Source organism: Chiloscyllium plagiosum, unplaced genomic scaffold (genome assembly GCF_037043375.1).
Source record: "Chiloscyllium plagiosum isolate Xiang-an unplaced genomic scaffold, Cpla_swu_hap1 HiC_scaffold_13, whole genome shotgun sequence".
Taxonomy (NCBI): Eukaryota; Metazoa; Chordata; class Chondrichthyes; order Orectolobiformes; family Hemiscylliidae; genus Chiloscyllium; species Chiloscyllium plagiosum.
In genome coordinates, this window is record NW_028270151.1 from 27,046,093 (window position 1) to 27,059,633 (window position 13,541).

Consider the following 13,541-nt stretch of genomic DNA (forward strand, 5'->3'; position numbering starts at 1 on the left):
TGAGGAATTCCCTGCCCAGAGAAAAGTTGACGTGACTTCATTGAATTTTTTTTAAGATAAAGATAGATTTTTGAACAGTATATGACTTAAGGGTTATGGTGAGTGGTCAGCTAAGCGAAGGTGAGTCATCTAAAAGATCAACCATGATACTATTGAATGCAGGAGCAGGTTTGAGTACTACTCCTACTGCATTTAATCCTTATGATCTTATGTTAAAGAATTCCAAAGACTAGCTACACTCTGAATCAAGAAATTCGTCCTCATCTCTGTCTAAAATGAACTGCCTTTTTTTTCTGAAACTGTGGTCTCTCGCTCAATACTCACAAACGAAGGGAAGTATTTTTCTTATATCTATCCATTAGAACCCTGTTAAAGTGTTATATGTTTCATAGAGATCATGTTTGGAAGTGAATAAATAGTCATTCGTCTTGAGTGTTGAAATTACAATAAACCTGAATATCTTACATGTACATGCAGCAACAGCAACGTTGCAAAATACCTCAAGGAAGTCACAACTATCCCCTCAAACACATATGACAGTCAAATCAAAATATATTGAAATGGGTGATTAATCACCTCGTTATACATGTAGATTTTGAGGAGGAAATTTAAGATTTGGAGGCAGTGTTTTGCAGAGTGATTTCTAAAAGGTACGGTCTCACAGCAGAAGAAAAACCAGCCAACGACGTCATAAAAAAATCTGGTTCTCCAAAGTCCTCAAAGGAAGTAAATCTGCCGTCAACAACTGACCTGGCCTACGTATGATTTTCTCCGAATGGCCTGGCAAATGACTTTAGCTGTATCAAAGCATTAAAGTTTGCATTCTCTACCATGCAGCGTTGAGTCTGAAGACGCCATCTCCCACACATTCCCCCCCCCCCCACTTCACTCCCGAACTGGATTGCAGCGCTTCAAGCTCTTCCAATTAAAGAGCAATTAAAGACAGGCGATAATTGACAGCGTCACTCACATTTCATGAATGATTTTTTTAAAGTCCACGGGAATCCTAATGAACGATTCCACTGTAAATATCGAACAGGAGACAGTGAAGTTGTCTCGGCTTGGTGTTGTTAGTGGAGTCTCACATACACGCCAAGATTCTGTGAAATTGAGTGATAAGGTTGATAGTGTGTTGGAAGTTTATTTTGCATTCCTTCCAGGTTACAAAATCAAGAGAATTTGAAAAATGCCTGTTGACTCACCATCGCACATTTTATTATCCTGGCATCAATTGTTCTAGATTGTTTCTAGGAATAACATAGCGTGCAGTTTTACATCTATAGATCTCAAAAGTTGATGGGGTCGCAAATCACTCATCGATCAGAGATAAGGTCTCTAGTGAGGTAAGATCCCACTGCTGATTTAATTTCTTAAACAAGTTTATTTTTAATTCGTTTATGAGATTTGAGCATCGCTGGCTAAGTTAGTACTTATTAGCCATCCTTAACTATTCTTGAGCAGGCGTCAGTGAGCTCCATCCTTGAATTGCAGCAATCCACGTTTTATAGGCACATCCACAATGCTGTAAGGATGGGAGTTCCAGATTGTTGACACAGCGACAAGGTAGGGACCATGATATATCTCCCAATCGGGAGTGACTTGGAGGCTGACTTCCAGGTGATATCGTTCTCACTTATCTGTTCCTTGGTCATAGCACGGGATTTGTTGCAATGGGAAGATTGTTGTACATGGTGCGTCCTGCTGCCATGCTGGACTAATGATATGAGAAATGAATGTTCTTTTAATGGGAGACAGGTTGGCGCAAATAGTCTACATTATCCTGGGAAATAACAAACTTCCTGAGTATTGTTCGAGCTGCTCTTACAGAGAACCGGAGAGTATAGCATTACACTCTTAATCTGTACCTTGTAGGGGTTGGACAGAACTTGGGCAGACAGGAGATGAATTTTAGCATTCTCAGCCTTAGATCAGATCGGATAACCACATTGTTTCGTACAGTGGGTCCGCTTAGGTTTGCAGTCAATGATAACCTTTTTGTTAACTTTTGGTGTTTCAAGCAAGGTCTGTATTTGCCTCTGCCTCTGAGAAAGTGGCGAGCTACTTGAACCGTTGTAGTTCATCATTAGGACTTTGCTATTGTTGTGGTTCTGTTCGCCGAGCTGGAAATTTTTGTTGCAAACGTTTCGTCCCCTGTCTAGGTGACATCCTCAGTGCTTGGGAGCCTCCTGTGAAGCGCTTCTGTGGTGTTTCCTCCGGCATTTATAGTGGCCTGTCCCTGCCGCTTCCGGTTGTCAGTTTCAGCTGTCCGCTGTAGTGGCCGGTATATTGAGTCCAGGTCGATGTGTTTGTTGATGGAGTTTGTGGATGAGTGCCATGCTTCTAGGAATTCCCTGGATGTTCTTTGTTTGGCTTGCCCTATAATGGTAGTGTTGCCCCAGTCGAATTCATGTTGCTTGTCGTCTGCGTGTGTGGCTACTAAGGATAGCTGGTCGTGGCGTTTCGTGGCTAGTTGATGTTCATGGATGCCGATCGTTAGCTGTCTTCCTGTTTGTCCTATATAGTGTTTTGTGCAGTCCTTGCATGGGATTTTGTACACTACATTAGTTTTGCTCATGCTGGGTATCGGGTCCTTCGTTCTGGTGAGTTGTTGTCTGAGGGTGGCTGTTGGTTTGTGAGCTGTTATAAGTCCTAGTAGTCTGGCTGTCAGTTCTGAAATGCTCCTGATGTATGGTAGTGTGGCTAGTCCTTTGGGTTGTGGCATGTCCTCGTTCCGTTGTCTTTCTCTTAGGCATCTGTTGATGAAATTGCGCGGGTATCCGTTTTTGGCGAATACTTGTACAGGTGTTCCTCTTCCTCTTTTTGCAGTTCTGGTGTGCTGCAGTGTGTTGTGGCCCTTTTGAATAGTGTCTTGATGCAACTTCGTTTGTGTGTGTTGGGGTGGTTGCTTTCATAGTTCAGGATTTGGTCTGTGTGTGTGGCTTTCCTGTGTACCTTTGTGGTGAATTCTCCGTTAGGTGTTCTCTGTACCATCACATAGAACATAGAACATAGAACATAGAACATAGAAGAATACAGCGCAGTACAGGCCCTTCGGCCCTCGATGTTGCGCCGATCCAAGCCCACCTAACCTACACTAGCCCACTATCCTCCATATGCCTATCCAATGCCCGCTTAAATGCCCATAATGAGGGAGAGTCCACCACTGCTACTGGCAGGGCATTCCATGAACTCACGACTCGCTGAGTAAAGAACCTACCCCTAACATCTGTCCTATACCTACCCCCCCTTAATTTAAAGCTATGCCCCCACGTCTAGGAATGGGAGTTGGTTATCCTTTTCTTCTTCTCTCGTGAATCGGATTCCTGTTAGTGTGGCGTTGATGATCCGGACACTGACAACCGGAAGCTGCAGGGACAGGCCACTATAAATGCCGGAGGAAACACCACAGAAGCGCTTCACAGGAGGCTCCCAAGCACTGAGGATGTCACCTAGACAGGGGACGAAACGTTTGCAACAAAAATTTCCAGCTCGGCGAACAGAACCACAACAACGAGCACCGAGCTACAAATCTTCACCCAAACTTTGCTAGTTGCTAATGCAGCGATGATAGGGTCGTGTAATGTAACAACTTTCTTTTAATTTGTTGTGACAAACTAACCAATCAGATTGCCCATTGCTACTGCTCTCCTCCTGAACTCGACTAAAATCAAATGCCTGGAAAAGGAGCAGCCGACCCGATTGCGTGTTCGTTTCCCGCCAGTCGAGTTGGATTTCATTATTTAATTTTGCCAAGGTTAATATTTATTCATGAGCATTTTTTTAGTGTTCTTCTCTGGCCTCAGCAGAATTATGAAACATTTCGGGGTGAAAATACACAGAAGCAGGCCAAAGCTTGACGACAAAATTGCAAAGATCTCCACTGCGACTGTGTATTTGCCTGGTGAGCTGACATAAGCGGGAATAAAGGCTGTCCATACTGCGAAAAAAATCAACATGCTGAAGGTTACAAACTTCGCCTCGTTGAACTTGTCAGGCAATTTCCTTGCTAGAAAGGCCAGCACAAAACAGATACAAGACAAGATGCTAATATAAGCTAATACACTGTAGAAAGCCGCCACTGAGCCAACATTACATTCTAAGATGATTTTATCATTTTGATAAGCGGTATTTTTCACAGGGAATGGCGGAAATCTGACTAGCCACGTGACACAGATCCCAACCTGCACGCAAGTACAGAGAAAGATGACAGTCCGCTGTTGAGTGGCACCAAACCACTTCATCACGTTGCTGTTGGGGAGCGTTGCTCTGAATGCCATCAGCACCACCACAGTTTTAGCGAGTATACAAGAGATACAGAGCACGAAGATGATTCCAAACGCTGTGTGACTCAGTACACAGGACCAGGAGGTTGGCCGGCCAATAAATGTCAGCGAGCACAGGAAGCACATGACTAGGGAGCTCAAGAGAAGAAAACTCAACTCGGAATTGTTTGCTTTCACGATAGCAGTGTTCCTGTGTCGGAAGAAAATAGCCATAACTGCGACGGTTAAACAAGCTCCTAGCAATGCAATTACGGTAAATATAATGCCTGCTGAATCTTCGAAGGAAAGATATTCGATTTCTCTTGGGATGCACATGATTCTCTCGGCATTTGACCAGTCATCTGAAGAGCATTTTGTGCACTCTATTGAATCTACGGATGGAAGAACAAATAGATCAGACATACAAACAGAAAATGCTGGAAATGTTCAGTAGGTGAGGCAGAAAGAAATTGCGTGAACGTTTCAGATCGGAGATGTGCGACTTCAGCAATGTAGAACGCCTTAATTCCCTTAATCCCGTGAACAAGCTTTCTGCAGTCATTTAAAAATTGCTAAATAAGAGAATATTGAAGTTATTCTCTTGGGGGAATAGTCTGGGGGATGTTCTCAGTTCCAACTGAGCCAGTTATCACAATGCGGAATGCGCTGTCTAAAAAAAGCAGTCAATGTCAGGTCAGTAGTTACCTGACGAAGGACCAGCGCTCCGAAAGCTTGTACATTCAAATAAACCTGTTGGACTCTAACCTGGTTTTGCGTGATTTTTAACTTTGTCCACCCCCACATCATAAAAAGGCAATGGAGTAAGCTCAACAGTAACTTTCAAATTGCTCTGGATAAATGCTTGCAAAGGAAAAAGTGCAGAACCGTGGTGAAAGAGCAGAGGGATCGGATTAACGATAGATCTTGCTCAATGAACCAGCACAGGTTAGATTGATTGAATGGCCCGGATGTAGGCGGCTGGTATTCTGATACTTAATACCAGTCTGTCAATATTGGGGGAAAAACGCATTTGGCACATTTTTTTTCTGTAATGAGGCAGTTAGTAAAAGTAATGTCCAATATGGAATAAGCTTCATTGGGTACGGGAACATTAATCTCCATTTAGGTTGTACTGAATGAAAATGGCTCCAGCTAAGGAAGGGAACATCAGCCAAGACTTGTGGTTTCAATCTAGAGACTGCAGCAGCCAAAGCGAATGTGTCTGCACAGTTAAACGGGAAAGCCAAGCTTATTCATAATTTTATCCATTCTCAAAATATCCAACGATTAATGACTTTCAAGATTGTCAACTTAAGAGTGAAGTTTTTTGTATTCACTCCTGGGACGTGGGCGTCACTATCTAGGCTAGCATTTATTGTCCACCCTAGTTACCTGTAAGAAAGTGCTGGTGAACCGCCTTCTTGGAACGCTGCGCCCCGTATGCTTATGTTGACCCATTTGGGTTGGGCGTGGAGAAACTTAAGTTTCACAGCAGTCACTTGAGCAAGTTGCGAGGAGGCAGTGTCCTTCGGTGGAAAATCGGAGCAGACTAATTTGTCTTTGCAAGCGTCTAACCAGTGCAGGTAAAATCCCGCCCTCTGATACAGGTCCCCCAGTGTTAGTTTCCATTAATACAGCACCTTCAAAGATGCCCCTTTACGATAAGTGTGTCTAAGTGTGTATTACCTGTTTCATTACTAATCTCCCCGTCAGTACAAGCCACACAGTCAAAGCAACAAAGCGGCTCGCCGCTTCGAGGCACTTTTCTTGTTCCAGGGGGGCAGCTTTCACTGCACTCAGATTGAGGGGGCTACATATAGGAGTAAAAGACATAACCCAATGAAACAATCGGCATTTTTGTTTCACATGGAAAAGATCATAAATTGGTCAGACAGCATTAGTGGGTAATTACATTTAACCTTGATTCTTTCTGATTAATAGTTAATGACATTTTTAATTTCAAAAATATACTTTATTCATAAAATATTTTGATGGTCTGTACAGTTGGTCATGCCATACATACGTAAACATTCCATTTTTTTGCATAAGAGATCAGAATTTATCATTTGTATATATAGGTCTGCACGTTAATCAATCACATATCCATATATTTAGCTGAGGCGTCAGCAGAGCCCAAATGACTCCGTGGGTCCCCTGTTCTTCTTAGGCAGGCAGATGTTACACGGTGGTCTTTCCCCACCGCGCCTTGGCGGCAGCTGCCCCAAGCTTCAGCGCGTCCCTCAACACATAGTCCTGGACCTTGGAAGTGCCAGTCTGCAACACTCAGTTGGGGTCAACTCCTTCAGCTGGAAGATCAACAGGTTTCAGACCACCCAGAGAGCGTCCGTCACTGAGTTGATGATCCTCCAGGCACAGTTGATGTTCGTCTTGGTGTGCATCCCGGGGAACAGACCATAGAGCACAGAGTCCCGCGTCACGGCGCTGCTCGGGACGAACCTCGACAAACACCACTGCGTTCCTCTCCAGACGTCTTCTGCATAGGCACATTCCAGAACGAGGTGTGTGACAGTCTCGTCCCTCCCGCAACCGCTTCAAGGGCAGCAGGCCTTGCGGCTAAGAGAGTCCATCCATGCATAAAGGATCTCACAGGCAGAGCCCTTCTCACCACCAGCCGAGCCATGTCTTTGGTGCTTGTTGGAAAGTTCTGGTGATAAGGCATTCTGCCAAGTGACTGTGACAGTCTGCTCAGGGAACCGCTCGATAGGATCCACCCTCTCCTTTTCCTGAAGGGTCTCAAGGACACTACGTGCTGACCAATTCCTGATGGACTTGTGGTCAAAGGTGTTTTTCTTCAGAAACTTCTCCATGAAGGACAGGTGATACGGAACTACTTGGAGCGTTCTCTGGCAGCGGGACCAGGCCCATCCTTCGCAACACCGGGGACAGGTAGAACCTCAGTACATAGTGACACTTGGTGTTTGCATACCAGGGATCCATGCACAGCTTGATGCAGCCACACACAAAGGTGGCCATCAGGGTGAGGGTGGCATTTGGGTGTACTTTTTCCCCATTGCCCAGATCTTTATACATCAAGTCCCTTCAGACCCAGTCCATCTTTGATCTCCATATAAAGTGGAAGATGGCCTGGGTGACTGCAGTGGCACAGGTTCTGGGAATAGGCCAGACCTGTGCCACATATAACAGCAATGACAGTCCTCACATCTGATGACCAGGTTTTTTCCCGCGATGGAGAGCGACCGTAGCTTCCATCTGCCCAGTTGCTGCCTCACTTTGCTGATATGCTCCTCCCAAGACTTGGCACATGCTCCAGCCACCCCGAACCAAATACCTAGCATCTTCAGGTGGTTGATCCTGACAGTGAAGGGGATTGAGGATTGGTTGGCCCGGCTCCCGAAGAGCATGGCCTCATTCTTGCCTCGGTTTACCTTGGCCCCTAAGGCCCGTTCGAACTGATCACATATGCACATGAGTCTGTGCACAGACAGCAGATCCAAGCAGAAAATGGCGACGTCATCCATGTACAGGGAGGCCTTAACCTGCAGGCCCTGGCTGCCAGGAATAGTCACCCCTCTCAGGCTCGCATCCTTCCTGATGGACTAGGCAAATGGCTTTATGCAGCACACAAACAAGGCAGGAGAGAGAGGGCAGCCCTGCCTGACTCCAGATCTGACTGGGAAGCTATCTGATTCACACCCATTGATTGAGACTGCACTGACAATGTTGGTGTAGACCAGTCTGATCCAATTGCAGATTCCCTCCCCAAAGCCCATTTTGGAGAGAACATCTCTCATATATGTGTGTGATATCCTGTCAAAGGCTTTCTCCTGGTCCAGGCTGATGAGGCAGGTGACCAACCCTCTGTCTTGCACGTAGGCGATCGTATCCCTGAGGAGTGCGAGACTCTCAGCGATCTTCCTGCCTGGTATAGCACAGGTTTGGTCAGGGTGAATCACCAACCCCAGAGCAGACCTGACCCGGTTGGCAATAACCTTTGACAGAATTTTGTAATCCGCATTCAATAGTGAGATTGGTCTCCAATTTCTGAGTTCCTCCCTCTCCCCCTTTTGCTTGTATATGAGGGTGATGATGCCTTTTCTCATGGATTCACTCATGGTACCTGCCCGAAGCATACTGACATACACCTCCAGCAGGTCCTGGCCAATCAAGTCCCACAGAGCAGAATAGAGCTCGACGGTAAGCTGTCGCTTCCGGGAGTTTTGTTCTTTTGGAAGGACTCAAGGGCCTTGGTCAGCTCGTCCAGAGATAGCGGCTGGTCCAGCCTCTCCCGTGTTCTGTTGTCTAAGACCTGCCCTCTAAGATAAAGGATGACATATTCACTTCCTGATCCCTGTTCGCATTAATTCCTACCTAATGTTAGGGACTATGGCTTTCTCTTCGCCTGTCAGCAACACCACATTTATCATATGTAAACCTAGGACTGCTGAACAGTTATGTGACTGCATATTACATCACAATTGACGACTACTACTGTCTCACAAAATCTCCAAACGCGCTCTGGATGGATGTGAGGGAGTGGGGGCTCGCAGGGGGCGGACTGGAGCATACTGTATATACCTGGTCTGTAATTAAAAAGAACATCCTAAAAACATTCAAAAATTTGGAGCAGCTTCTGTGGAAGGAGAAAATTGGTTTTTAAGGATTTGATAGACATTTTATCGTGGTTTTCACTCACAACGTGATGCTCGGAACAATATACAAGTGACTGTTACTTTCGATTAACTAGTGCAGATACACTGTGAGGAAGGTGAGTCTTGGGCCCAAAATTCCAACTGAGAGGTAGGGACACTACCTCTGCACCACAAGACTCTGTTGCAATTAAGTGTCAATTAATTAATTCGTTAATTTTGGCTTCCCTAACCATTTACCGCATTGTCAGCCGTTAATCTCTGAGCACACATTTGTGGCCATTGAGTACACTGGAACTGGTTTAGATCTTGACGCAAGAGGTCGGCTATCCTTATCATACCTGAGTTTTGCCACCAGTCCAAACGATGGAATGTTCATTCAGAGAAAGTTCCTGCCCTGCGATTGCGAAGGAATCAAAACGACCCACCTGGGCGTACTCCACCTTACCACTGGTACCTCTCTGACAATTAATCATGTCGTACGATGCAATTGCATCTCCGTTTTCATCAAATCCTACTTCCCCTCCAAACTGATCGGTGAATCTGACTTCCTTTAAGTAATGAAGGAGCTGTTTTAAAATATGAGAAAATGAAAAATGGGAGCAGGAAGCAGTCTGGACACTGTTAAATAAGACTCTACCAGATATCGCACCTCAACCCTAACCACAGTATCAGATAATAATTAAGACTCAAAAATCTATTAATCCATTTTTACAATATATTCAACTTTAGGGTAGATAATTGCAAATATTCATAACTCCATAAGTGAAAAAAAATTCCTTACCTCAGTCCAAAATGTTCACTCGTTTTTCCAAATGATTAGAACAGAATATTTTGTCAGTAATCAAGGGGTGGGGGGGAATGACAATGTAGCTAATTAGCACATTATATTTCCAACCTTCCTCTTCCATTGTATTTCTTCTACCTCTTTTCCCTAACTGAAGAGGTCAATTAGTAAATTCTACTCTCAAGGTGCGAGCATCACTGGTATGGCTAGCACTTACTGCCATCTCTGGTCGTCCTTGTGAAATATTGGTGAGCCAACTTCTTCTATGATTGGACGGCAATCTGATTTTCCAGGTTATGTCAGAGTGTGCTTAATAAGCGACCATGTTGATATGAGACTAGACGCACCAAAGTGGCCTACGGCTGGTGTGGTGCAGTGGTAGTATCCCTACCCCTGAGCTAGCAGGCCCAGGCCCAAGTCCCACCTGCTCCAGATGTGTATAGTAACATCTCCGAATAGATTGGTTAGAAAATATCTATAAGAAGCCCTGAGCAGATAAAGATGGTACATTTCCTTCTCAAAAGGACATTCGTGAAGTTGTCAGTGTTGACAACAATCCAACAGTTCCATGGTTAACTCATAGCTTTTTATTTCCCTTCCAAAGTTTATAAACTGGATTTATAGTATCCTAGTGCCATGGTGGAATATTGTCACCAGTTTTTAAAATTATTTCTCCAGAATTTTTGGATGACTAATACAGCGTCATAATATCTACCTACTACATATATATCAATATGTGTAGTTGGTTCAAATCTCCTAGACTGTTGATCTTGTTGGCACTTCCGCTATAGTCCTCCCCCCTCAGTCTTTCCTTGATCCTAATAGATGTTTAAATCCCATCTAAATGTCCACTATCTCACCTTGCTTGATACTTAGGTAATGATGGATTAAGGAGAACATTCAGCCCATCGTCATTCATACATGAAGGATGTTCCTACTGCGCTGACACCAAAGGAATAACCACTATATGTATTCGTTTGTCTCGTTATTTACCTACCTGCAAACACGTTTTCACATACTGGTCTTAAAGAAGGAGCAAAAATCAACACGTCAGACCTCGGATTATTTTTCCATGACTGCTCACCTGCCATGGTTTAAAGTTATGTATGCTCGCACAGCTACTGTTTATAAACGGCCCATTACCGCTCTCACACAAGCTTAAGCGATTCAGTGCGTGGGCAATGGCATAAACGCCTTTGTACACGTTGTATGAAACTCTGAGCTGTGATGTATCAGAATATATGGTGTCAGTATCTTCCAGACTCTCAGATCCTGTGCATAAACGGGCTCTGGTAATTGAACCTTTGGTGGTATTTTCAGGTAGTTTTAAGTTACATGCAAACAGTTCCTCCCAGAACACATTGGTGTAGCTACCCCCCTCGTGTGGAGAAGGTTTCACTCGGAGGAGGAATTCTCGAAGCCCAGGGATTTCTGTTCTGCGAAATGAAAACCCAATCGCTCCTTCCAGATAGGGCAAGAATTGCTCGGTATAAAGCACAGCACCAGTGATCCAGGCTTCACTAGCAAGCCATTGGATCCCAGTCACATTTTGGCTAGCGATCTCCTGAACTAACTGAAGCATTTCCCTCTCGGGGCTGAACACGACAATAACCTTGGCTGATGATCTTTTCATCACAGCCACGATTTGAGATATTTTCTCTGCGTTGTAGATCTTCGGCAGAATGTCTGAGAAAGCGATACAAGCGCCAAACTCGGTGACCTGTTCGATGAATTGCTGGATCGCAAATCTCCCGTAATCGTCGTCATTAGCAAGAGTTCCAATCCAAGACCAGCCAAAGTGTTTCACAAGTTGTGCCAAAGCCTTGGTCTGAAAATAATCGCTGGGCGCTGTCCGGAAAAATGTGGGATATTTACGCCTGTCGCTCAGGCAGGTACACGTGGAGAAGTAACTGACCTGAAAGAAGCAAAGGAATTTATTTCAAGACAAGGTCCGGTCCATGGTGAAAGAGATATCACCCAAGACCTGACCTACAATCCATTGCACAGATTTCGAGGCCGAAGCCGTCTGACATGCCGCTAATCCAGAATTTCTGACCCACACTGCAGACCCACATCCACAATCCTGGACACATAGTCCAACACTGCAGCCAATCCACCTGAACCCCCTCAGGAACTGAGGGTTAGTGCAGAGCAGAACAATGAGAAACCGTTCGAGAGTATTGTTCTATAAATTGCCAATTCGTTCGCAAAGCATGGTAGAAATGTAAGGTCTATCCAAAATTATTTCACTCTGTTCTGCCCTGTTCTTAATTTTTTTTCTCTAATACTTCCACCAATTCTGCTCTATCCAATGACAGTTCAGTTCTTGGTTCGATGCTGGCCAAATGCTTTCCACAATCAGTTGGTCTCGCATCCGCAACCCAGCAATAAAGAAATTAAACATTCCACGGGAACATTTCATTAATTGTTAGTGAAGCCACCGAAACACCCCAGCACCCCGCCCCACCCGCCCCGGAAGTTCCGAGTGTCTGTGTGTGTTGGTATCAGACGAGGTCGAAATAGCTTGACGGTTATACTCAGAATAGCTCTAAATAGTCTACAAATTATTACCAAAGCTATATGATAAGCAGCAATCACTTGGGTGGCATATAACCAGCTCATCGGATGTCAAATGTCTAATTCTTACCTTCAAACATCTGCGTTTTCATTCGCCCCTCTATGGCAGTCTTGTCAACAGCTGACAAGACCCAGTGCTCTGGAATGCACACCATAAACCTCTCTATCTTTCCGTTTGTTTTTCTTGCTTTAAGATGCTCCGACGCTTTATGTGACACGATGTCAATTACTTACAGTGTGGAACCAGATCCTTCGGCCCAACAAGTCCACATCGACCCGCCGAAGCGCAACCCACCCATACGCCTTTTACCTAACACTATGGGCAATTTAGCTTGGCCAATCCACCTGACCTGCACACCTTTGGACTGTGGGAGGAAACCGGAGCACCCGGAGGAAACCCAGGCAGACACGGGGAGAATGTGCAAACTCCACACAAAGTCAGTCGCCCGAGTCGGTAAATGAACCCGGGTCTCTGGCGCTGTGAGGCAGCAGAGCTCACCACTGTGCCACTGTGCCACCGTGCCGCCCCCTGATCACACACCCTTGAAACGCTGTGGGTTCATTTACTATATAAGGGGCAGTGTTAGTGTAAGTTGTTGTCCTCATTGTGAGTCAAAACATATGGCAGAATGAGAGAGAAACTGCTACCAAGAACGTGATACAGGAGAAGATTACAAATCATAACTTACAATGGGAACTTGGAACGGTCCTGCTGAGCTTGCAATAATACTGGACTGAAGAGATCCGGCTTCCCCGATTATTCCTGCAACAGACGCTGCTCCATGGCACGTGCTGTTTGACATTTCATCTCCAGCATCACTCAGAAATGACATAGCTGCTCTCAGAGCATAGCTATCACAAGTGTCATACACCCTATAGCCCAGCGTAGTATTGGGCAAAATGGTCGGGTCCTTGTTGATTTCTTCAATAGTAAAGATCATCGTCTGTAACCAGCGAAAGGCTCTGAAATCAAATCTGTACAACACATATTAATTCAGTATCACCCGCCTCAGATAGTCCTTAACCGGTTTTAATACCTCGTTGTTTGACTAATACTTTGAAAGCGATTTTGTTTTATTACAGTGGTTCATTCCAGGGATGTGAAGTTCGATGGCAAGGCCAGAAAATACTGCGCACCCTCAACTGTCTTTGAGAAATGAAAAAAAAACATTCATGGTTAAAAAAGTTTTCAATTGTCCCCGTGTGTTTATATTTATAGATGCGTCTAACTTTATATTTTATATAAAATATACAAACTAACATGAGTGATTGATACACGTTGTGGGC

The 13,541-nt window shown here is 44.8% G+C and overlaps 1 protein-coding gene across 1 annotated transcript; it reads right to left on the bottom strand.

Annotated features, from left to right (window-relative positions):
* Nucleotides 1-3,754: 3,754 nt before the first annotated feature.
* LOC122555631 (extracellular calcium-sensing receptor-like) lies at nucleotides 3,755-13,210 on the bottom strand. The gene is made up of 5 exons (XM_043701629.2): nucleotides 12,944-13,210; nucleotides 10,762-11,592; nucleotides 9,232-9,459; nucleotides 5,949-6,072; nucleotides 3,755-4,654 (listed from the first exon to the last, which is right to left on the bottom strand). The coding sequence occupies exons 1-5, from the start codon at nucleotides 13,193-13,195 to the stop codon at nucleotides 3,756-3,758; spliced, it is 2,334 nt and encodes a 777-aa protein (XP_043557564.2). The 5' UTR covers nucleotides 13,196-13,210; the 3' UTR covers nucleotide 3,755.
* Nucleotides 13,211-13,541: the final 331 nt, after the last annotated feature.